Genomic DNA, 24,507 nt, shown 5'->3' with positions numbered 1-24,507 from the left:
TTTAAAATTGGGATAGCTATATGCCATGAACTATAGGCCCCATGTCCTACAGTGCTTCAATTGATCCCGAACAGTATTATCATCCGTGCAAAAAAGTACTTCTAAAATACTGTAAAAAGTGTTACTGACAAGTGCCTTTACTATACCATTAACTATACAGAAGGTGTAGTGAGAAGTGCCAGGATTAATGTAGCAGTGAAATGATACATGTGTGCGTGCGACCAATGGTGAAATATTATGGAAGGTAGCCCTGTATTATTAGATCCTTGCCACCACATCGCTTGCCACTACATCTTCTCCACTTAATTGCCTGCCCCTACTCCGTATCAAGGCAAAGGTTTCGCAGATCACCCTTTTAAGTTAAGTTAGTCTTGTCTTATTTCTAATTCAATGGCCAATGCATCAAACCTATTTTATAAACCTTACCTTTGACCATTTAATGTCAGGGTTTGTAGTGGAGGCGATATAGAGGCTAGAAGTGGAGGCGATGTGGTCAGTAGTAGAGGTGGTGTGGTGGTCAGCAGTTGAGGTGATGTATTGGTTAGAAATGTAGGTGATGTGGTGATTAGAACTAGTGGTGTAGTAGAAGTGATCAGAATTAGAGGTGAAATACTGGTTAGTAGTGGAGGTGATGTAGTTAGTTGTAGATACAATAGTCTTGTTGGTGGTTAAGATAATGTAGAAGTCAGGGGCAGTGGAGGTGATGTAGTGGTTAGTTGTGGAGGCAATGTAGGGATCAGGTGATGCAGTGGCCAGACATTGCAATGGTGTGAAACTGAAATGCAGTAGAGATCAACTCTATTTTCTGAGATGGAGGGCTTTTTGCCTTCATAGTACCCCCCGACCCCAACAGAGACGCGTTGAAAGTACTTCATGCGAAAGAGAGCGTCCTGCCCAATACCACAGGGAGGCAAATGTGCTCTGTCCTGTGTCGCAAGCAAGACTTGCAGGGGATCTGCTCCTTTAACACAGTATCCGTATCTCTGGAGACTCTTGAGCAGGATTGGGGTCCTAGCCTTATCATGCCCCTTTCTGCCATCCTCCCCTCTTCCCTCTTCCCTTTCCCCTTTCCCCCTTCCCCTTTCCCCCTTCACCTTCTCTGAAACCTCTTGTCCTAAAGCCTTACATTCTGAACAGCAGAGCAGTGAGACCTCTCCCTTGTGTTTCCCACTCCCTGCTGGTGCCCAGAGGAGAGGTGTGTTCACTCAGTGCTCTGTGCCTCCAGACACTCACTGCTTGTCTCTCTTCATTTCAGTGTCTTCTGGGACTATGCTTTGGTGGTGCCTATCAGTCAGATCGTCTGCATTCACTGTCACCAGAAACGTGAGTATTCTTCCATTTCTTTTTCAAACTAAGTGCATGCAGCTGAGGCATTCAGAGGTGCGAGATCAGGGCACCCTGATACCTCTGTGGCTCTTGGGTCAAGCGCTTCAGCATCCCAACTCTCTCACTAACTCAGGTGACAGCCGCACTCCATTGGAGAGCGCGGGGGCAGCTCTCAACTGGAAAGGTCCACCAGGGAGGCTTTTAACATTATATAAAACATGGAAGCAGCCTTTGTCAGTAGGTATCAGGGAGTATGCATTTCCCTGTTGAAACAGAATAGGAAAGTCCCTTTGATACATAAGGCCTTATATAACTTTAAGACCGACTGCACAGAACCTTTGTTTGTATAAGACTTTTAATCGCAGGATCTTTTGCACAAATCTAGAAACGCTCCGCCAAATGTTAAAAATGCTAATGGCTTTAGAGCCGGTCTGAGATGCTCATAATTTTACCATTTATATCCTTTTTATCTTGTGTATTTGATTTGGTTTTACTGTAAGCAATGGTTTTAATTAACTATGCAAATACACTTAAACTATATAGTGGACTAGAGAGAGGCCTGTTGCAGATGCCTCTGGTGCATCTCCACCAGGCCCTTTTGTTTGTCTGAAAACCAAATACCAATAGTTTGTTATTCCAGTTACTAGGTATGTAGAATAGGGAGGGGTGCATTGCCAACGTGTATTTCATTAAGAGATCTATTGACCGGTGGGTGCTTTTATCCTGGTGCAGAAACACTATGTCATATAAATAATACCATAAGTTGCAGGTTAAAAAAGAATCGTGATTGTTTCAAATGCTCATGATGGCAGAAATGTGAGACCATATCAAGAACACACGCACTCAAGCAGGGGACAACCGTGCACCTATTTTTGTGCAATTGCACTGTCGTTAAACTTGACTGAATTTCTTCTACTTAATCAGCTGCAGAGAGTATAGCTTGGAAAGAGTGTGCAGTGGTTGCCTGTCTCTGGTACTGAGCCTAGATTCAGGAGTATTGATCCACCAATGTCGGGAGTAGCGGATGTGACGTCACATACCCTTTGACTTTAATGGCATCACAGGAAGCAACAGCTAATGACCCTTGATCCTGATTTTTTCCAAGAAGTCATGTCACATGACAGTAACATCACAAAAATTGATATTGCTGAGGATCCGTAATAACTGCTCGATCAGCAGAACACGTCCATTTTAGATTACAGAGATAATATGGTGCTGACTACATCTGTGAGAGTCCAGGGGTAATTTCTTGCCATGAATTGTAGTGGGTGAGTCAAACGAGTAAGCCAGAACGCTCCTAGGAAGTTTTTTCGCCAGATAAAAATTTGAAAGAAATGGGGTGTAGTTTAAATAAAAGTTTCAATTACATTTGCTACGTTGTAATTGGAGCTGAAAGGGCACTCATTAAAATTCAAATAGTTTAATGGTGTGCTACGCCAATGAATTCTGGCGTTCCACAAGAGTTTACTTTGGTCTAAATGAGGTGTGGGTACCCCCTCGTCAAATGAGTACTTCCAAAGTGCCAGAATTCTGCAATGTTTGCTGTCCACATACCATAGATGGCGTGGTGTATAGGTGCTCTCATGCAACCACCAATGCAATCCCTATCTACAAACATTTGTAGGCAGGAATTTGCTACAATTTCCTACGCCTCCTCAAGTCAGGTGTAACAAGGAGAAATGTTTTAGTCCTGTAAGGGACTCCTTCCAGTACAAAACCTATATTTCAGAGAATGTACATATCCTTGCACTGTGGGGCAAGGGTGTGTTCAATGGCTCACGGCTGTCAAAATGCTGCAGGGCAAGGGGAGAGTAGAAATGCATCATATCTTAGGAGATATGACACTTTTATTCTCTCTCCTGACGCACAGCTGTGCAGCAAGTTCGGTACAGCGTTGCCTTCTGTGAAAGAATAGTAAATTTGGGCCACCTGCCACTGACTCTTACACACACACGCATATATGCACTCATGGGCGCGCACGCGTGCGCACACACACACGCACTCTCTTACACACATAACCACACACTTACTTACAAGCGCCTCCAAAGGACCCATTCCAGCTAAGTGTGCTCCATTTCACAATACACCTATTGTGAATTATGGAGCATTATTCACTATTAGTGTAATGAGAAACAGGCAGAAAGTAAGGAGTGTGGAACCAGCCATGTGTTCTAGCCACTGAGTATGCCGCCTCTGAGGCCAAGGGTTGCAAAGACAGTGCCAAGAGTCACAAAGGGGCAAGACAGAGGTCACAGCTCAGAACTTGGCGACTTCGAAAATGAAGTTCATGATTTGCTTTCTCCTGCACATGCACTAACTTGGAGAATTAATGAGTAGTGTATACACTTTGGCCTTGATGTACAAATTGTTTTAACAGTTACAACCCCTCACATTTGGTCAATTTGAGGGTTTGTGACTTCTAAAACACTGTGTATTGTATTAAACCCAATTTACAATTTGGAAAAGGTTTTCCACATTGTTAAATGGGTCGAGTAAACATAGTAGGGGTGAGCTAAGGACTTCCCTTTCAAATACCAATTCCTTTAGGTATGTATTCATTTTTTGCAACTGAAATCTGATACCAAATCATTAGTACTTTACCACATTAGTACTTTACCACCATATCAAAATTGATGGTAAGCCTACCCCTTTAAGAATGTTGCAGAAAGGTTTTTAAGAGTAGGCAGTGGTCCTGGGTACCACTTCATGCTCGTCTATCCCTATGTTTTTATCAATCATCAAGTATACCGTACTACTATTTCAGAGATTCTTGCAGCACCCCCAAATATCCAGCTGATATCGAATACCAGTTTACACCAAGGTTACGTAGGTTTAACTGGTCACGGACGTCTGCACTGGGACTTGGCACTTAGAAGGCAGATGTTATAATCATCCCTCTCATAGCTCCATCACTTTGCCGGGGAACAGCCATGACAACGCCTCAGAAACATCGGAATCCAAGGAAAAGCACTGGAATGGATCACCTCGTTCCTCACCGGAAGAACCCAGAGAGTCCGCCTCCCACCATTCAAGTCAGAGGCCACTGAAGTCATCTGCGGCGTACCACAAGGGTCCTCACTCAGTCCCACCCTCTTCAACGTATACATGAGCCCCCTCGCGACCATCATCTCCTATGCGGATGACACTCAACTGATCCTTTCACTCACCAAAGACCCTAACACCTCCAAAACCAACCTACATGAAGGAATGAAAGATGTAGCCGAGTGGATGAAGCACAGCCGTCTGAAACTTAACTCAGACAAAACAGAAGTCCTTATCTTAGGTACCTCCCCCTCCGCCTGGGATGACTCTTGGTGGCCAGAAGCCCTTGGAAAAGCACCCATCCCGACGGACCACGCACAGAACCTGGGCGTCATCCTGGACTCCTCACTCTCTATGAACAGACAAGTCAACGTCGTGTCATCATCTTGCTTCAACATTCTTCGCATGCTCATAAAAACATTTCGCTGGATCCCCACCGAAACCAGAAAAACGGTCACCCATGCACTGGTCACCAGCCGCCTGGACTACGGAAACACCCTATATGCCGGTATCACTGCAAAACTCCAGAAAAAACTCCAACGCATCCAGAACGCATCAGCCAGACTCATACTAGACATCCCACGTAAAGACCACATCTCTAGTCACCTGAAAAACCTCCACTGGCTCCCCATGAATAAGAGGATTACTTTCCGCCTCCTAACCCACGCACACAAAGCACTCTACGAACTTGGACCCGAATGCCTCAACACGCGACTTTCCTTCTACACCCCCTCCCGCCAACTACGATCCTCCAACCAAGCGCTTGCTACCGTACCTCGCATCAATAAAACCACCATGGGAGGTAGATCCTTCTCCTACCTCGCAGCTAAAACCTGGAACTCACTCCCCACTCACCTCCGTCTCACTCAGAACCACCTGGCATTCAGAAAGCAACTTAAAACTTGGATATTCGACAAGTAATTCCCCACCCTTCTTCAAGCGCCTTGAGACCCTCCGGGTGTGTAGCGCGCTATATAAATCTTTGACTTGACTTGACTTGACTTGACAACGCGGGGATTACCCCGCAATGCCATTACAACGCAGGGATTACAACGAAAGTCGTAACGACTTTCGATGGAGGGCGCTGTTGGATAGGGAATAGTTTAATTTTCTATCCAACACCTTCCCTACTGTCAACGTGGGCTGGAGTTGGAATAGAAAATTAAACTATTCCACTATCCAGCGCCCTCCAGCGAAAGTTGTTGTAACGACTTTCGTTGTAATCCCCGCGTTGTAATGGCATGTGGGGTAAAAGCCCGCGTTGTAATGCCATACAACCCACTTTGCCCAGACCAGACCACTAAAAACCCTCTTTGTGGAGCAGATTCCTGTTTGACCCCAATATTCTAACACCCGAACTTCATTCACTACGCCTTTTGAAACTACGAGTAGTCTAAGATTCCAAACACAATAATGTATTGGCCACTTAGCCTTATGCTTTCAGTTCTCCCCCGTGCCAAAACATGGCCACATGCCACCCTTTCACAATGTAATCTATGAAATGACAAGATATTTCATCTTTACCCATACTTTTCCTCTTTTCGTCCTCTGGAAGGGGTCCTTCTATCGCCACATTGTTTTCATTCAGTCCACATAGCATCTCTTCCTTTCCCTTTTCTCTGCCGTTTATGCATACGCGTCCACACATTGGCAACTGTGAGAAAAATCTGCAGCAAAATAATTTGCTCCTGGAACATATTCCAGGTAGTACTGTACTGCCATTTGGTATGAGTGAAGCCACTCTCCCTTTTTGTACTGAATAAATCCTCGAGAGGTTTCTGGTCCATCCCTAATTTGAATTCTGTACCCCATGTATATGTTAGAATATTGCACCCCCACTGCATTGCAAGTGCTTCTCTCTTAGAGCTCTAGATTCAAACGCCACTGTTTCTTGGCACCTATTATTCCTTTTCTTTTAAATCTTTTTATTAACAAAAGTAGTGTGACAATTATCTCATTACAATCAGATGAGGTACTTTCTTACTTCAGCTTATATACACATAAATCAATCAAATTCACTTATCAACACTTGACATTCCTGTGTTACATTATTTATAGCATAGGTGAAACAGAAGGAGAGGGGACGATTGGTGGAACACAGAAATTACCTCGATATTCGTTCCATTTGCCCCATATTTGTGACTATCTTTTCTTTCAGCCTCTTGCTGTATAAACAGTTTTTTCCCTCATCATGCACCAGTCCATGTCTGCTTTACAGGGTTCCACTGTAGGTTCAGCACTTGCACCCCACATTCTGGCCATATTCCTTTTAGCTACCATCAGGCCCAATTTCACCCGTACTGTTCAGGTCTGTGGGTTCCCAGATATTCAACAAGCATCTTTTGACATCGAGATCCATTCGTACTTCAAGGACTTCCTTCAAGCTAAGGTGGGTTCCTGATCAGTATTTCTTAATATATTTGCACTCCCACAGTATGTGTATGAATGTACCCTCTTGGTCGCATTGTCTCCAACACCGCAGCCTTCATTTCTGCCCATCCTAGCTATTTTTGATAATGTGATATATATGATGATATATATTCTATGGAGAATCTTTATTTGGACTAATCAAAGTCGAGCTGAGATCGCTACTTCTCTGGAGGAGGCCATCGCCTCCTGCCATTCGTCTTCATCCAGTTCTGAGACATCCATTTCCCAGCACCCACGGACCTTTCAAGTGGGTCTAGGGTATTATTAATCAGTTTTTTATATGTTAAGGATATTGCTTCTGGTTGCATATAACCGTCTAGGAGTCTATCTTCTAGTGGTGAGGCTTCCGGAGGGTGCTCCCCCTTCGGTATCTGTGACGTCAGTGAGTGCCTCACTTGCAGGTATCGAAAATATTCTGTGTCTGCCATCTCGTATTCCAGTTGTAAGGTGGCAAATGATATAACCCCTTCCCCCTCCACAAGTTACCGACCTTTGTGATCCCAATCATGTCCGATTTATCGCATTCCTTTGTTTTTCTCAAGGTGCCCAGCTGCTCCAAATCCCACAAGGGAGTGGCCTGAGTTATTTTTTGCCCCCAGCCCATACTTCTAGTAGCTGCTTGCCACACTTGTACTGAGAGTCTGGTCGGCCCCGTCAGAGGAAATTTTGTGGGTTTGGAGTAAAGAGCCATATTAAAGTTTACCCTTGGTAGAAGCCATTTGTCCATTCAGTAGCCCAGGTCATTCCAGTGTTGATACGTACAATGATTGCCGACAGTCAAGTGGGCCACCCTATAGTATTTTTTGATATCCGGGAGCCCAATTCCCACATTGTACCATCCACTCTCCAGTTTTGGAAGTGATATACGTGGTTGTCCATCCCAGATCAGTTCCCTCTGCACACTCTCCACCTCCTTAAAGTATCTCTTAGGAACAGTGTTTGGGAAGTTTCGGAAGGCATAAAGGAAGTGTGGTAACAACATCATTTTAAATAGTGCTTCTCTTCCCAGTAACGATATTATAAGAGTTTTCCAGTTTCCTACATCTTGTTTCAGTCGTTATAACGGGGGCAGTAGCTTGCACTCATAGCTAGCCCTGGGGTCTGCTGTGATATACATCACCAGGTATTGAAATCCTTCTTTCGCTGCCTGCACTGGGCAATCTTTGGGCAGGGAAGGAAGCCCTCCACCGAGGACATAGAACAAGGATTTATTCCAGTAGATTGTATATTCTGAATATTTGCCAAAATTTGTAAATATATTAAGGACTCTATTCAGCGATACCCTGTGGGATGCCAAATAGAATAGTATGTTATCTGCATGAAGGGAAATGTGGTCTTCCCAGTTTTCAGCGCATTTCAGGCCCCGTATAATGGGGTCTCTACGGATCCAAGCCGCCAGGGGTTCCAGAGTCAGAGCAAAAAGTAAAGGGGGCAGCATGCATCCCTATCTAGTCCCTCGACAGAGGAAGAAGACCGCTGATATTTTATTGTTGATGACCACTTGTGCTAGGGGTTCTGAATATAGTAGTTTTACCCATTTGATAAAGTTTGGTCCGAATCCCATCTTGCCCAATACCGTAAAGAGGTATGGCCATTCAATAGTGTCAAAAGCCATTGTGGGATTCAAGGTTGCCACAACTGCATCCTCACTTGTATATTCCTGAAGTCCTAACATCCCTATTGGCCTCCTCAAGTTGAGTGCCATGTTTCTATAGGGCATAAAGTCCGATTAGTCTGGGTGCACTAGTCTGTTAATTACCCGAACCAGACGTAGGTTGGCCAGTATTTTGGGCTCAGCGTTCAGTAGTCAGTAGCGAGATTGGTCTGTACGAGGAACACTTGTTTCTGGGCTTACCTACTTTGGGTATGGTGACCAGTGTGTCCACCCTCTGGTCCTGAGGGAGCACACCAAAGTCACAACTTTCTTCAAGCATGCCTCTTAGATATGGCGCAATTTTGGTTGGTTTCAGCTTGTACAGTTCAATTTGCAGACCATTAGGCTTCTTATGGCTTGGGCAATCTTGTCATTGGTTAATACACTGTCTAGCAGCTCCATATCTTCAGTCGATAATGTTGGGAGTATTATGTCTAGGCGTAGGGCTTTAGAATATTCTTCTTGGAAGGAGGTGCACGTTTGATAGTGCGATAGTAATTGGCAAATTTATAGCTATCTCCTGTGGATCTACTAATACTACCCCTGACTCTGCCATTAGTTCGGTGACCAGATAGTATGCAAGCTTCTTTTTTATCTAGCCATGCCAATAGTTTCCCAGCCTTATCACCTAACACATACAGTCTACGTGTCTTGGCCCTACTCAGTGTTTTTGCCATATCAGTTTCAATAGTTTTATATTCATCTCTCTTAAGTTTTAATGTGTGGAGTCTTTCCTGTTCCCTTGGTCGTGCTGCTTTCTCCTCTATTTGAAGAATCTCTTCTTCTAGCCAGACTAAGTCTTTAGTCTTTTCTTTACACACCCGGGCAATCCGGGAAATGGCCTGTCCTCTTACATCTGCTTTGAAGGCCTCCCAAATTGCTTGTGTTGACTTTACCGATTATTCATTCTCCCGGAAATAATGTTTAATGACTGCTGATAGTTTTTTCTTGACTATCGGATTCCGGAGGTATCAAGGGTTAATCCGTGATATTCTGCCCACCCACTTTTCGCCCAGTGCTATCCTGGCTCAGAGCAGTGAGTGGTTCGAAATACCCCATGCTAGGTGTTGGATTTCCTGTATATTTCCTATCTGAGCCGAAATAGTAAGAAGGTAATCTATCCGACATAGGCTGTTATGTGCCCCTGAGTGAAAAGTGTGTAGAACACACCCTTGGTGATACACCCTCCAAGTGTCTACCAGCCCCATTGCATCTAGAAAATCGGGAAACCATCTGTGCGAGGCATGTGGGCTGCTGAATTCATATCTGTGCATAGATCGCCGCCTAGTGTTGGGTCCGGATGATTGCACCTTGTTGTCCTGGAAGAGTCTTCGAAGTATCACGAGATAGGTGACTCCTCCCCTGGACTACAGTGCGCATGGGCATCTTCTCCATCCTCAGATTGTTTTTTTCCGCCATTGGGTTCGGATTTTATTCCTATATTCCAACTTCGGAATCGAAACAAAACTTTTCTAAAGGCCATAAGGCCTTCGACTTCGACTGTATTGTTTTCGCTCGGTACTCATTGACTCGACCGAACTTTCCATCTCGAACTGGTCGTCGACGCGTGGCCGTTGGGCCTTTTCGACGCCATGTGGGCCTGCTGTCGATGGAAAAGAGCCCGTTCAAAAGGTGCACACAATGCCATTCCAAGTTCCCGCATACTGACAAACACTCAGTATGCAACAAGTGCCTATCACCAGACCATAAGGAAGAAACCTGCCCAGCCTGTGCACATTTCCGTTCAAAGAAAACCATCCGGATTTGATGGGCCGCTAGGCAAGAGATGCAGCAACAGGCACCGGAACCAGACAACATCTTCGATGATGACCAAGAACTTACAGAAGCTGAAGATTCGGACCTAGAGAACATCACCGTGGAGGACTACTCGGACTCCGACGACCAGATCCCACCGGGGCAAATCGTGAGTACACTGCCAAAGACACCAATTACCCCGTTACCGAAGGCTCCGGTCGAGGCATCGCCAAAAGGCTTTAGGCAAGATCCGGCTCGGCTCTGAAACTTCTTATTTGACACTTTCCCTACTTCGGAAAAAAACGTCAGAACACTTCCTATGCTAAAGGGGGTACTAAAACACGCGCCTGATATATTAAAAGATACAGCCATGGCATGCGTAATCAATCCCAGGATTGAAAAGAAATATAGAGCAGCCCCTACAGACCCTACCTATATCAGAGGTCAGTTACCATTAGACTAACTGGTAGTGGCTAATGCACACAAAAGGGCCAACTCACAGACAATAGGGGAGGCTCCTCCTCCTGATAAAGAGTCCAAAATACTAGAGGCCTCGGGTAAAAGGGTAGCATCACAGGCCTCCAATTCATGGAGAATTGCGAATACACAAGCTCTGCTAGCTCATTACGACAGAGCACTCTATGACCAGCTTGAAAGCTTAATGCAGCACCTGCCTGAGCCTTTTAAAGCCCAAGCTAATGACCTCATACAAGAGGGAAAATGTATTACAAACGCCTCCCTCAAATGTGCGCTTGACGCAGCCGACACTGCAGCCAGGTCTATTAACACTAGCGTTTTACTACAACGACATGCATGGCTGCGTATTTCGGGATTTAAGAATGAGGTGCAGTCCACCATTCTTAACCAACCAGTCAATCAAGACTTCCTTTATGGCCCAGCAGTTGACACCATTCTAGACAAAATGAAGAAAGACACAGAAACTGCAAAATCAATGGGTGCGTTGCAGTTTCAGCAACACAAAGATTCCTTTCGACGCTCCTCATACAGAGCAGCTACACGAGGCAATACTTCACAAACCTCATCTACATACAAAGACAACACACAAGGTTCCTTTAACAAGAACTCTAACAGAGGAGGTTATAGGGGCAACAATAAAAAAGGGAGAGGATGTAGAGGCAATAACACCAGAGCCTCCACTGCCACAAAACAGTGACTTCATCACGCTACCTCCAGACCACCTAACACCGGTCGGAGGCAGAGTCCAACAATTCCTACCTGTCTGGAGCGTAATTACCACGGACAGGTGGGTGAGACTAATTATCCAGTATGGGTATTGCCTAGAACTCACCTCTACCCCACCAAACATACCACCCAGACACCGTCCTATGTCCAAATAACACATCACCCTGCTACAACAAGAGGTGAAAAGCATGCTGGAAAAGGGGGCCATAGAGCCAGTCCCTTTCCAACACCAAGGGACAGGAGTATACTCCCTATACTTCCTTATTCCCAAGAAGGACGGTTCACTCAGACCAATATTGGACCTCAGACCCCTAAATCAATCAATACTGTCGGAACACTTCCATATGATCACACTACAGCAAGTGCTCCCGTTGCTACAGCAAGGCGATTTCCTAGCAACATTGGACCTCAAGGACGCGTATTTTCACATACCCATCCATCCAGCTCACAAAAAATATCTCAGGTTCACAATAGAAGGTCAACACTACCAATTCAAGGTTCTCCCCTTCTGGGTGACCACGGCTCCAAGAGTGTTTACAAAATGCTTAGCGACAGTAGCTGCACATCTCAGGAGGCAACACATCCATGTGTTCCCGTACCTAGACGATTGGCTGATACAAGTAAAATCGTACCAACAGTGTGCAAGAGACACGCCTCAAACACTTCAGCTGCTACACAGCCTAGGGTTTTCCATAAACTTCCCAAAATCGCATCTACAACCATCTCACACACAACAATATCTCGGGGCTACTATAGATACCTCAGTGGCAAAGGCATACCCAAACTCAGCGAGGATAGCCAGCATGCAGATGCTCATTCGCAAATTTCTGCCACAACTCTCTTCCAGCTCGAGTCTTCATGCAGCTCATAAGCATGATGGCCTCCTGCATATTCATTGTCTCCCATGCCAGACTTCAAATGCGTCCATTGGAAGAATGCCTAGCACGGCAGTGGAACCAAGCTCAAGGACAACTAAAAGACCTAGTGTTGGTGGACAGTCGCGCTCACAACTCTCTGCAGTGGTGGAACCCACAAAACCTTTCCAAGGGGCGACTGTTCCAAGAGCCCGTTCCACAACTAGTACTAACAGCGGACGCATCACTGACAGGCTGGGGACCCCACCTCCTTCACTACACAGTACAAGGGCTCTGGACAATCAAGCAAAAGAAACTGCATATCAACCAACTAGAGTTGCTAACGATATTCCTAGCCCTGAAAGCATTCCAAAAATACTTGTACAGCAAGACTGTGTTGATCCGGACGGACAACATGACAGCAATGTACTATATCCAGAAACAGGGAGGAGCACACTCTTCACAACTGTCCCACTTAGCACAGAGCATATGGTAGTGGACAATTCCAAAAGATATCTTTCTCCTGGCAGAACACCTCCCAGGGAAAGACAATCAGACAGCAGACCTGCTCAGCAGACACAGCCAGTAACTACACGAATGGGAGATTCACCCCCAAGTTCTCCAACCATTCTTTAAGCAGTGGGGGCACCCAGAGATAGACCTGTTTGGCACAAACGAAAGCTCAAAATGCCAGTTCTTTGCCGCCATGTTCCCTCATCCGTTGTCACAAGGCAATGCGATATGGATGAACGGGTCAGGCAGATTTGCGTACGCTTTCCCCCAGCACCACTGATCCCGCTAGTGGCAAGCAAACTGCGGCAGTAGTAACTCACACTGATCCTAGTTGCTCCCACATGGGCGAGACAGCCATGGTACACAACGTTCCTGGAACTTTCAGTAGTTCCTCATCAAAGGCTGCTCCTCGCACCCCATCTTCTAACTCAGAACCATGGAGAAATCAGACACCCAGATCCCAATCAGATGAACCTAGCGATCTGGCTCCTGAAGTCTTAGAATTTGGATACCTAACTTGCCCCAGACTGCATGTACATCATTAAAGCGGCAAGACGACCAACTACGAGAGTGTGCTATGCAGCTAAATGGAAGAGATTTGTTATTTACTGCAACAATAACCAAATCAACCCTTTAGATGCTTCCATACAGAACATTACATGTTACCTGCTGCATCTTCAAATATGCAACTTAGCATACTCTAACATAAGACTACACCTCGCGGCTATAGTGGCATACCTTCAAAACAGGCAACACCTTTCACTGTTTAGAGTACCAGCAATAAAGGCTTTTATGGAGGGTCTTAAAAGGGTGATCCCTCCAAGACACCCACCTTCCCCAGTCTGGAATCTAAATATAGTACTTACCAGACTTATGGGACCTCCTTTCGAACCTCTACACTCATTCAAACTGCAATTCTTAATGTGGAAGGTGGCATTCTTGATTGCCATTACCTCACTCAGGTGAGTTAGCGAGTTACAAGCACTAACAATTCAGGAACCCTTCATGCAAGTACTTGCTAACAGGGTGGTTCTTAGAACAAACCCTAAATTTATGCCAAAGGTCATATCCAATTTCCATATTAATCAATCAATAGAACTGCCAGTGTTCTTACAAAATCCACAGTCAGTAGCTGAAAGAGCCCTACACACACTGGATGTAAACGAGCTCTGCTTTATTATGTGGATAGAACGAAATCATTTAGGAAAACAAAGCAATTATTTGTTGCTTTTTCACCACAACATAAAGGAAATCCAATATCAAAGTCAGGAATAGCCAGATGGATAGTTAAATGCATTCAAATATGTTATCAAAAAGCTAAAGGCACGTTAACTGTCCCCCCAAGAGCACACTCTAGGCGCAAAATGGGGGCATCCATGGCTTTCCTAGGGAATATTCCTCTTGAAGACATATGTGGAGCAGCCACATGGACTACCATACACACTTTCACAAAACACTACTGTGTAGACGTGCAAGCAAAGCAGCAAGCTGCTGTAGGCCAGGCTGTCCTCAAAACTCTTTTTCAAACTGCTGCAGCTGGCACAGGTAACCACCGCTAGAGGAGATACTGCAATACAGTCTATGCACAGATATGAATTCAGCAGCCCACATGCCTCGAACGGAATATGCTACTTACCAGTATGCATCTGTTTATTGGCATGTAGGGCTGCTGACATTCATATCGTCCGCCCTCCTCCCCGGTGCCTGTCGCAGCTGCAGCATTATCTTTTGCATGGCCATCTCTTACTATACTATCTCCATCTCTGCCACAATGGCGAAAAACAATCTGAGGATGGAGAAGATGCCCATGCGCACTGTAGTCCAGGGGAGGAGTCACCTATCTCGTGATACTTCGAAGACTCTTTCAAGACAACAAGGTGCAATCATCCGGACCCAACACTAGGTGGCGATCTGTGCACAGATATGAATGTCAGCAGCCCTACATGCCAAGAACAGATGCACACTGGTAACTAGCATATTCCTTGTGTGGGGCCTATGTTAAGTGGGGACACCGGTCAAGTGTCCCGGACACAACAGAATAAAAATCCCCACCCACCACCAGGAATCCCTCTGGGAATGTCAGCATAATGTTACCTAAATCTCTGAATGTGTGTCCCTGCAGCCCAGCTGGGACATATATCGTTACTATTGTGAGCAGTTTTCCCTCCCACTGCTCTGATACAGAGGAATATCTACCCATCGCGTCCGTCCATGTGTGATTTGTGGACAGTGGGAAGGAGCTCTTAATCAAGATACCCACCTCCCTGAAACCCGGAGTGAAATCTGAGTGAACAATCAGACGGTATCCCCATCTGCTCAAAACCCTACATATGTTGCATTTCTTGAAGCAGCACCGCATCTGGGGAGTGTATCTTAATATACTCTAGTACAATACTCCGCTTTAATTTGTCCCCCAGACCGTTGATATTCCAAGATAGGAGCTTAAAATGTTTGTCTCACTGTGTTCCTATCTTTGTGTTCATGCCCAATTGATTCCCTCCCATTTCCTGCATCACTTGTCGTCACACTATCTAATAAAACAACCCCACCCTAACCCAACTACCCCCCACCCTGCTCCCCTGTACTCCATGGATCGAACTGTCCATGACACGAACCATGCAAAGTGCCTGTTGCCCTTACCTATAGACTAAAAGTTGAATATACTGGGGGGATTCCACCACCCGACCTTTACCCATCATAAGCACATTACAGAGGGACCAGCATAATAATAAAAAGATAATAAGACTCTTAGCGGAATCATCATGAGTACTGTCCATCTGCAAAACGTTATCGCTACTCGGGTTCTGGACGATATCAATGTTCGGTTATTCTTGTTCAGCAGGTGGTACATTGGTCACTCAGACTGCAGTGACTCTCCCGTTTGCCCCGGCTCTCATCCCTTTCGGGTTTTGTGTTCTTTTGATGGGCACCAACCCTCCAACCAGTCCGTTGCTGCTCTGGGTTATTATCACAGAACCAGGCCCTACCTTTGGCCTTGACTCGGAGCCTTGCGGGGAACAACATCTCATACGTGAGGCCTCTTTCCCTGAGCTGTTACATAATGTCAAGAAAGGATCTCCATTGCCCCTGTATTTTTAACGTAAAGTCTAGAAAGAAGGAGATCTCACAGTTTTCGTACTTAAGGGAAGGGACCACTCAGGCGGCATGTAGCATATTGGCTCCATCACTAAAGTTCAGGAGCTTAGCCAGCATTAAACAGGGGGCATACCTGGTTTTGGTCTTTCTCGAGGACTCTGTGCTCCCTTTTGACGACAAAGAATTTGAAAAGTTCCATGGGTTGCAGGTGCTTGATTACTAAATCTTCCACAAAGAGGTCTGCTGCAAGGCCCTCTGCTCTTTCGGGTATTCCAATTATTTGTATGTTATTTCTCCAAGTGCGTCCTTCATAATCATCAGTTTATACTTGGCCAACTTTCGAAAGACCTGCAGGTCCTTGATGTCCTGCTGCATTAGTTTTGAGTCCCCCATAAGACCTATGGGAGCCATTTCCATTTGTCTGACTTTGTCTCCCATTTTCTGTAGATCTGTCCATATCAGCATGACCTCTGTCGTAATAAAGCCCATTCTTGGCTCTATGGAAGTGCGCGCCCCCTAGAAGGCATCCATTATGTCCTTTAGAGTTGGATCCTGGTTTGTGCTCTAGTCCTGCTGCTGTATTGCCTTTGGTGGGGTGCTCAGGGTCAGCTGGTCTAGGCATAGTGACTTTATCTAGCTTTGTTTGCTGCATGCCCTTAAGTCCCTTGGCGCTCCACGTCCCAACCTTCTCTGATTAATCTTGTTGCTTTACTCCTTCCTGTCTTTTGCTTTGTGTTGCATTGCCTTGATTCACGTGAGTGCAGAGTATAATAAAGACGCTTTTTTCTGTGTGGCTGTATATTTCGGGAATAGTATCTGAGGGTCTGCTCTGTCCCTTTCATTCTCTGCATGCTGTCCAAATGTGGATCCGGGGTATTTAATCACTTGCGCTATCATTTTCCCTAGGCAGCACTTCTAGGCCTGCCCGTGCTGTGAGGAACTTGGGCAGTTAGTCCTAGGCCTGCCAGTCACCACCAGGCTCCTAGTCATCCCCAAATTTCCATAGTATCTAACCCTTAAAGGTCTTCTCCAGGCACACAAAAATGTATAAAATATAGTTGTCCTTTTAACTGCGCCCGGCTTTGGTATGCGACACGCTCACCCCGTTCAGCGACCCATGAAGTTGTGGTGACAATCAGAACATTACTTGTAGGCCCAGGTCCTCCCTTCTTGTCACTCCACCTCGTCCCTGTTTCGGATATTCGGGCTCTTTCTCCGTCATCCACTTCACCGTGGCGGCACAGGTAATAAATGTACCCGGTCAATTTCCACCCAGCCACCTGAAGCAGTGCTCGGACAGTCAATGCTGTGTCCCGCACTCCTACGACTCACATCATTTGCCTCTCAACCATCGCCAGACCCAGGATCTCTCCCGTGCACTCTCGCTCCAGCCGCCACCAGGACTCGCACCATGCTCCGCCGGTCCCACTCCGAGGCCGCGTCCACTTGTGTCCCACTGGGCCTCCTTGGTAAACGGTTGCAACCTCCGGTTTCGCATTGTTAGGGAGCTGGCCTCGTAATGTCTTTGATCTCTGCCTTCAGGTTGCACAGGTTCTCGGCTCCCGATCTCTGTGAGGCCGCAACACGTAGGGCAATATGCAGTGCTTAATTTGTAAAATATGAAGTGCAGGTGCTCACCTTTTTGTGGGAGGCCACACCCACTTACCCTGTCTCCACCCACTTCCTTCACTGTCTCCACCCACATCCTCAACTGGCTCGGCTGAAAGCCACATCTAATACCCGATTTGAATTCCTACCTTAGTAATCTAAATTCAGTCACTACTGGCAAGAAAGTAGTTTAGGGTGGACTGAAGTAATCAATGAACTGGACAAAACCATTTCCAACACGGCCCCAAAGCTCTGGAACTATGGAACAAGATGAGGAAACTGTTCAGCAGAGCACTTGGACTTGATTGCGGCGCAAGGAGAAGCAGTTCTAAAGCTGTATATGTAGAGCTGAAACAGGATGTTGTTTCAGCTTGGATGGAAAACTAAAGAAAGGTTCTAGACCTTTCTGGAAGGTTAAAGATGTTTCTAGAATATTTTGGAACAATGATTAAACCAAGGTAACAGAACTTTCTGGATGGTGTTTAAAAATGATTGTACAGTATAAATCTCATAGCTGCCAAGGTTTCAGATTGCTATGTGTGACATTTTCATAATTTCAGTGTAATTATGAGTGATATTTCCACAAATATGAGTGACACTTTCTCTCAAGCAATGAAGACAAAGGAAACAAATAAATATTAGAAATGACACCCATTAAAGCACAGCTGCTAATGTTTGAGATTGCTTATGCGTGACAATTTAATTGATTCATTGGATTTCTGAGACATTCAGTGACTAAATGTGTGACACTTAAAGTGACACTTTCTTGCAACCAAAATCCCGCAATGAAGTCCATGGAAACAGTCAAATATCAGAAAACACACGCTCATTTGTACAACATGAAAGTAACACTCTGCAGCAAGTGCTTTTAAAGCTATTTTTTAATTTCTAAATAATTAGCACCCTCCACCCCAACCTCACCTCCAGCTGAGGCTGAGCCACAAGTATCAAAGGGAACTCTGTGACAAAGGCAGTAGACCGCTCAGCAAACCACATACAATAGAGTTCTGTAATATGCTGGTAGACTTTCTTTATAGCAAGCATGTTAACCCTCTGCACTGGTGAGATTGAAAACTGCCAGTAGAGAGTAGTATGACCTCTATCCAGCGGGAACTTTAATCACCCTACTTATCTGTGACTTTCACTTAGCAAGTCTCTTAGTGTTGCAAAAATAAAACCAGATGCTTCGTACTGTCAAGGAAGGATATTAAACCCTTCGAACTAATAAATCAGCATAACAACTGCTAGTTTAATTAAACAAAACTCCCGCCTTAGATGGCCCAGTATTTACGGCACAGACAACTTGAGTGTGCCATTTGCAAGGAGTTATGCTATGCTGGAGCCCCCTCGCAATTCTCGTAACAAACATTTTAAAGACAGGAGTGAAAATTATATTAAAAAGTGACTTACTAAGTCTCGAGAGAAGGATCCACCGAGAGAAGCTGCTGTGGCGCCTTGGAGATTGCTTGCCTGTCTCTTCTTCAGAGTCAGAGCGTGCCGTGCTGCACTGCCTCAGCCTGTGCACCTGATCCCATGGAGAGACTCATCCTGTAAGTGGTGAGTCCGGGGCAGAAGTTGGGCTCTACCTGGACAGGGCACAGCAACAGCACATGGCGAGGTCAAGAGGAGGTGAGCAGAGTTGATCTGTTCTCGCTTTCTCCGTTTCTCGCCCATGCAGCAGGGCGCGCAGCAGAACAGCAAGTAATTCCTGGGTGCCTTGGGGCCCGGCTGGCGGGCAGGAAATTGAACATTCCTGCTACAGCCTAGGCCCACCGGAACCGGATCCTCCCCAACCAACAGTGACCTGTAGCTGCTTCAGCGCCGAGACACTTGTAGTCACACGCTTGAAAAATACCTTAATTCGAACATTTATTCTGCTGAAATTAGGCTAGGAGCGGGACTGTCTGATTGGGTGTTTGCATTTCCTCCTTTCTGCAGGTACATTTTTTTTCTTGAGCTGAACTCGTGCCTGCTCTCTATCTGAGGGCGCTGAAGGGAATAGATGAAGGGGGAGGGGAGCTGAAGTGCACCTGACGTCCTTTACGGCATTTTCTACCCCCAGTCCGTGCGAGCTGAGAAGCTGAAAAGCATGGGGTTTGAGAAGGGCCCTGCCACTTGCCCTGGCTGCGTGCCTCTCGATCTCATCCTTCGGGCGGCACCAATCTGATGACCGAAAACTTCCTTCCTGTTAACTGTTCCAGGATGTGAGGTGACCAGGTCACATGCCCCCCACGGTGCCACAGCCATTAACGCAACGACCTGTGCTCAGGACAGGCTAAACCCCGGCCCCGCCCGGGGTCTCGGCGGTATTGGGCAGTGACTCACAGGCGCGAATTTCAACGCAGGCAAGCCCCAGGGCACATTCAATTGCAACACTGTTGTAGCACTCAATTCACCCAAAGCTGAGCAGGATATTTAACTGTTTGTGAACAGCCAGCTGGCAACTTAAGTCTGCGGGGACCACAGCAGCTGCAGAGCCGGCACAGACACAGGTGTCAGAGGCTTCGTAGCGCGTAGGCAGTTTCAACACAGTCAGCAGAGTGCAGGTACAGTACGTTTTAAAAAAATAACAATGTGAGTGTGACACGTGCAGCAGATGCATAGACCCGGCCCTGATAATTAAGTGCCGGTGCTAAGCACCGGAAAGCACCGGCACAAATTAAGCACTGGCCATATGTATCAAAAAGAGTTTTGCAATTCTCAAATTGCGATTTTTAGTGAATCGCAATTAGAGAATTGCAAAATGCAATGTATGTAGGATATGCTAAAAATATAGTATATCCAACATATTCCTTATTTGTGATTCGCAAATAAGGAATACCTTTCCATTCATTCCTGTGGGCTAGGAGGCCCATAGGAATGAATGGGAAGACATTCTCAATTTGCCATTACCAATTAGAGAATCGCAAATTGAGAATGCAATTTCAAGGTTGCAAGGATGCCTCAAGGACACCCTGTTCCACCGCTGAAATATGGATGTGTATAAGGCACTTAAAAAAAAATTCTCAAATTACCACCAACTTGAAGTTGGTGGTAATTCGCATTTTCTAAGGCCAAATAGCAAATTTCTGATGCTTCCAGAATTGGATTAAAGGAATTGCAATCTGCAATTCCTTAATTGCATTTTAAAAATAGAGAATCGCAAATTTTGCAGTTCTCTATTTTGCGATGGCCTTTTGGGTGATATATCCCAAAAGGCTTTTTACAATTCTCAAACGGCCCGATTCTGAGAATCAGCCTGTTTGGAAATGGGAAAAAGGCTTGATACATATGGCCCTTAGTGTCTTATATCTGCGCAACCACGGGTTCCTTTTGTACCATTTTTGGCTCGCATGTGCCCACAATGCTTCTGGTGGTCCCTCTGTATTTTAGGACAGGTCTGTGTAGCGGATTATGGGGTATGATCGGGGTGTTCTGGAGCTGTTCTAATTAGTGTTCATTCTGTGTGGAGGTGAAGCCACACCCCCCTGTTATTACTTTTCTGTACTAAAACTGCACCTAGGGCAAACAACTCTCATCTGCCATAACGATGCTCAGATTATGGAATTTATAGGTTTTATGAACTGAGCTTTTACTGATCCTTTCTTTTGCCCTTTAATGTCATCCTCACATTCCCCACTCCACTTGTTTTTCACATTCTTTTTCATCAGTTCTTTGCAGGCTGATGATTTACTCACGAAGTGAGAAGAAAATTTGGCAGAGTATTCCCACTAACCCCAGGAACAACCTTCATGGATCCTTATTGGTAGGACATGTGGATTTTTGATCAGTCCTAAAAAACTTGTTTTGGGTTCTACCCCCTTTTGTGGTGCATGATGTCCCAGACAATCAACACAATTTTGGGCAAACTCTAATACAAGTTTTAGTCATTCATCATGTTGCTCCATTCCAAGGGCACTTTCCAAACTTTCTTTGCACTGTTATTGTGCTCTCCGTTAAGGTTATTATTATATGACTGAACCGATCCAACTTCTCTTGATTAGCACTGAATTCTTGTGGGTAATTCTTTATCTACTCCACCTCTTTGTTTCCCCCATCTCTCCATCCTGGTTGACTAATAACACCTGTGGTCTAGATTGTGCATTGTCAGGTTGATTGGGGTCCAATAAAATGTTCAGTTCTCCTTCTTCTTCCCAACTCTACAGGCCTCCATCATTCATTACATGCTGTCCCTTTTGCTCCACTGTCATCAAATACCAATTCTACTTAAAATTCTCCAAACATCTCTATACTTTTGCTCCCATAGGAAAATATTAAAATGCGTGGTTCTATCAAATCAACTGGTTGATTTTCATTTCAACTACTCTATCAAGGTACTTAGCTCCTCTCCTAACAAGGTATAGGGAGAACCTGAACCCACTATGATCGTCACCTCTTGTCCATTTATCTTGACGTGACAATAGGACATCCAATCCAATCCCATCCAATCAGAAATTTGTATAGCGCGCTACTCACCCAGAGGGTCTCAAGGCGCTTAAGGGAGAGGGGTTTGTTACTGATCGAACAGCCAGGTCTTGAGTTGCTTTCTGAAGGAAAGGTGGTCCTGGGTAAGACGGAGGTGGGTGGGGAGGGAGTTCCAGGACTTGGCCGCCAGGTAGGACAAGGATCTTCCTCCCATGGTGGCTCTTCGGATGCGTGGAATCGCGGCGAGGGCTTGGTTGGACGATCGTAGTTGGCGGGTGGGGGTGTAAAAAGTCAGGCGATTGTTGAGGTATCTGGGTCCTAGGTCGTGGAGGGCCTTGTGTGCATGGGTGAGGAGACGGAATGTGATTCGCTTGTTGACGGGGAGCCAGTGCAAGTCTCTCAGGTTTTCGGATATGTGGTTGTGTCGAGGTATGTCCAGGATGAGTCGAGCGGAGGCGTTCTGAATGCGTTGAAGTCTTTTCTGTAATTTGGCTGAGGTTCCGGCGTAGAGGGTGTTTCCGTAGTCCAGTCGGCTGGTGACAAGAGCTTGGGTGACCGTCTTCCTTGTTTCGGTGGGGATCCATCGGAAGATCTTTCGGAGCATGCGTAGGATGTTAAAACATGATGAAGAGACGGCGTTGACTTGTCTGATCATCGAGAGGGAGGAGTCTAGGATGAATCCCAAGTTGCGGACACGGTCCGTTGGTTTGGGTGCGCTGCCTAGGGCCGGGGACCACCATGAGTCGTCCCAAGCAGAGGGGGATGATCCTAGGATGAGGACTTCCGTCTTGTCTGAGTTCAGTTTTAAGCAGCTGTTCTTCATCCACTCTGCTACGTCTTTCATCCCTTCGTGTGGGTTGGTTTTGGCGGTGGTTGGGTCTTTGGTGAGGGAGAGGATCAGCTGAGTGTCGTCAGCGTAGGAGATGATGTTTAGGTTGTGTTGGCGTGCGATGGATGCGAGGGGGCTCATGTAGACGTTGAAGAGGGTGGGGCTGAGCGATGATCCTTGTGGTACGCCGCAGATGACTTCGGTGGCCTCTGATCTGAAAGGGGGGAGGCGGACTCTCTGGGTTCTTCCGGCGAGGAACGAGATGATCCAATCCAATGCCTTATCTTGTATCCTGACTTTCCTGAGGCGATGTACAAGGGTGCGGTGGCAGACCGTGTCGAACGCTGCGGAGAGGTCCAGGAGGATGAGGGCCGCTGTTTCCCCGTTGTCGAGCAGTGTTCGGATGTCGTCTGTGGCTGCGATGAGGGCGGTTTCGGTGCTGTGGTTGGCTCGGAAGCCGGACTGTGAGGGGTCGAGGGAACCGTTAGACTCAAGGAAGGCGGCGAGTTGACTGTTGACGGTCTTCTCTATGACTTTGGCGGGGAATGGGAGGAGCGAGATGGGGCGATAGTTCTTGAGTTCGGTGGGGTCTGCTGTAAGTTTCTTCAGGAGGGCGCTGAGTTCGGCATGCTTCCAGCTTTCCGGGAAGGTAGCGGTGTTGAAGGAGCAGTTGATGATATCCCGGAGTTGGGGTGCGATGACGGAGTCGGCCTTGTTGAAGATGTGATGAGGGCAAGGGTCAGTTGGCGATCCGGAGTGGATGTAGTTCATAATGCGGATGGTGTCTTCGGTGCTGATCGGGGTCCAGGCGCGAAGGGTGGTGGTGGGGGGCTTCGGTTCAGTGGTGGGAGGAGTGGATTGGTCACCAAAGCTGTTATGTATGTCTGCGATTTTGTTGTGTAAGAATGAGGCTAGAGAGTCGCAGAGGTCTTGAGCGGGGGTGATGATGTTGTTGCCGGCGTTGGGATTGGTGACGATGTTGAAGAGTTCCTTGCTGTTGTGGGCGCTGTTGTCTAATCGATCCTTGAATGCTGATTTCTTAATGGTGCGGATCAGCTGGTGGTGTTTGCGGGTGGCGTTCTTGAGGGCAGTCATGCTGTCTGTGGTTGGGTTTCTTCGACAAGTTTTCTCAAGGGTGCGGCAGTTCTTTTTGGAGTTTTTGAGGTCGTACTTGAACCAGGAGGCTTTTTTGCTTCTTGGCTTGTTGGGATGGTTTTTCAAAGGTGCTAGTCCGTGAGCGCAGTGGGTGATCCACTGTGCGAGATTGATGGCTGCTTGATTTGGGTCCGTTGACCTGGCGGGAGGGTTTTGGTTCAGTGATGTGGTTAGGTGGTCGGTGGTAATTTTGTTCCAGTTTCTGCGGGGAACCTGTTGCGGGTGGTGGTGGGTCGTCGTCTTACTGAAGATGAAGTGGACGCAGCTGTGGTCCGTCCAGTGGATCCCGTGGTGTGATTGAAGGAGATGTTCTTGCTGGAGGTGAAGATTGCGTCGAGCGTGTGTCTGGCGTAGTGGGTGGGGGTGTTCACTAGTTCTTTGAGTCCGAGATTGGCGAGGTTGTCCAGCAGGGTGGTGGTGTTGTTGTCGTTGTTATTCTCCAGGTGGAAGTTAAGGTCCCCTAACAGAATGTAGTCATTGGAGGGGAGGGGGTGTGGGCTAACAAAGTCAGCGATTTTTTCGCTGAATTGTGTGCGAGGTCCTGGTGGTCTGTAAATGAGGGTGCCTCTGAGTGTGGTCTTGGGGTCGGTGTGTATCTGGAAGTGAAGGTGTTCGGCGGCTGTGAGGGTGTCGTCGGA

General features: G+C 46.4%; 1 protein-coding gene across 1 annotated transcript in view; it reads left to right on the top strand.

Annotated features, from left to right (window-relative positions):
- Window positions 1–24,507, top strand: part of SGSM2 (small G protein signaling modulator 2) — a 986,511-nt gene that overhangs the window by 686,203 nt on the left and 275,801 nt on the right. Inside the window, exon 9 of the mRNA XM_086954507.1 lies at window positions 1,256–1,323. Within this exon, the coding sequence (XP_086810633.1) occupies window positions 1,256–1,323 (68 nt within the window). The remainder of the gene's footprint in view (window positions 1–1,255; window positions 1,324–24,507) is intronic.

The sequence above is a fragment of the Lissotriton vulgaris genome, chromosome 2_1, assembly GCF_964263255.1.
Source record: "Lissotriton vulgaris chromosome 2_1, aLisVul1.2, whole genome shotgun sequence".
In the NCBI taxonomy this organism is placed as follows: Eukaryota; Metazoa; Chordata; class Amphibia; order Caudata; family Salamandridae; genus Lissotriton; species Lissotriton vulgaris.
The sequence above is the reverse complement of the archived record's forward strand: the minus strand, read 5'-3'. Positions and strand labels throughout refer to the sequence as shown.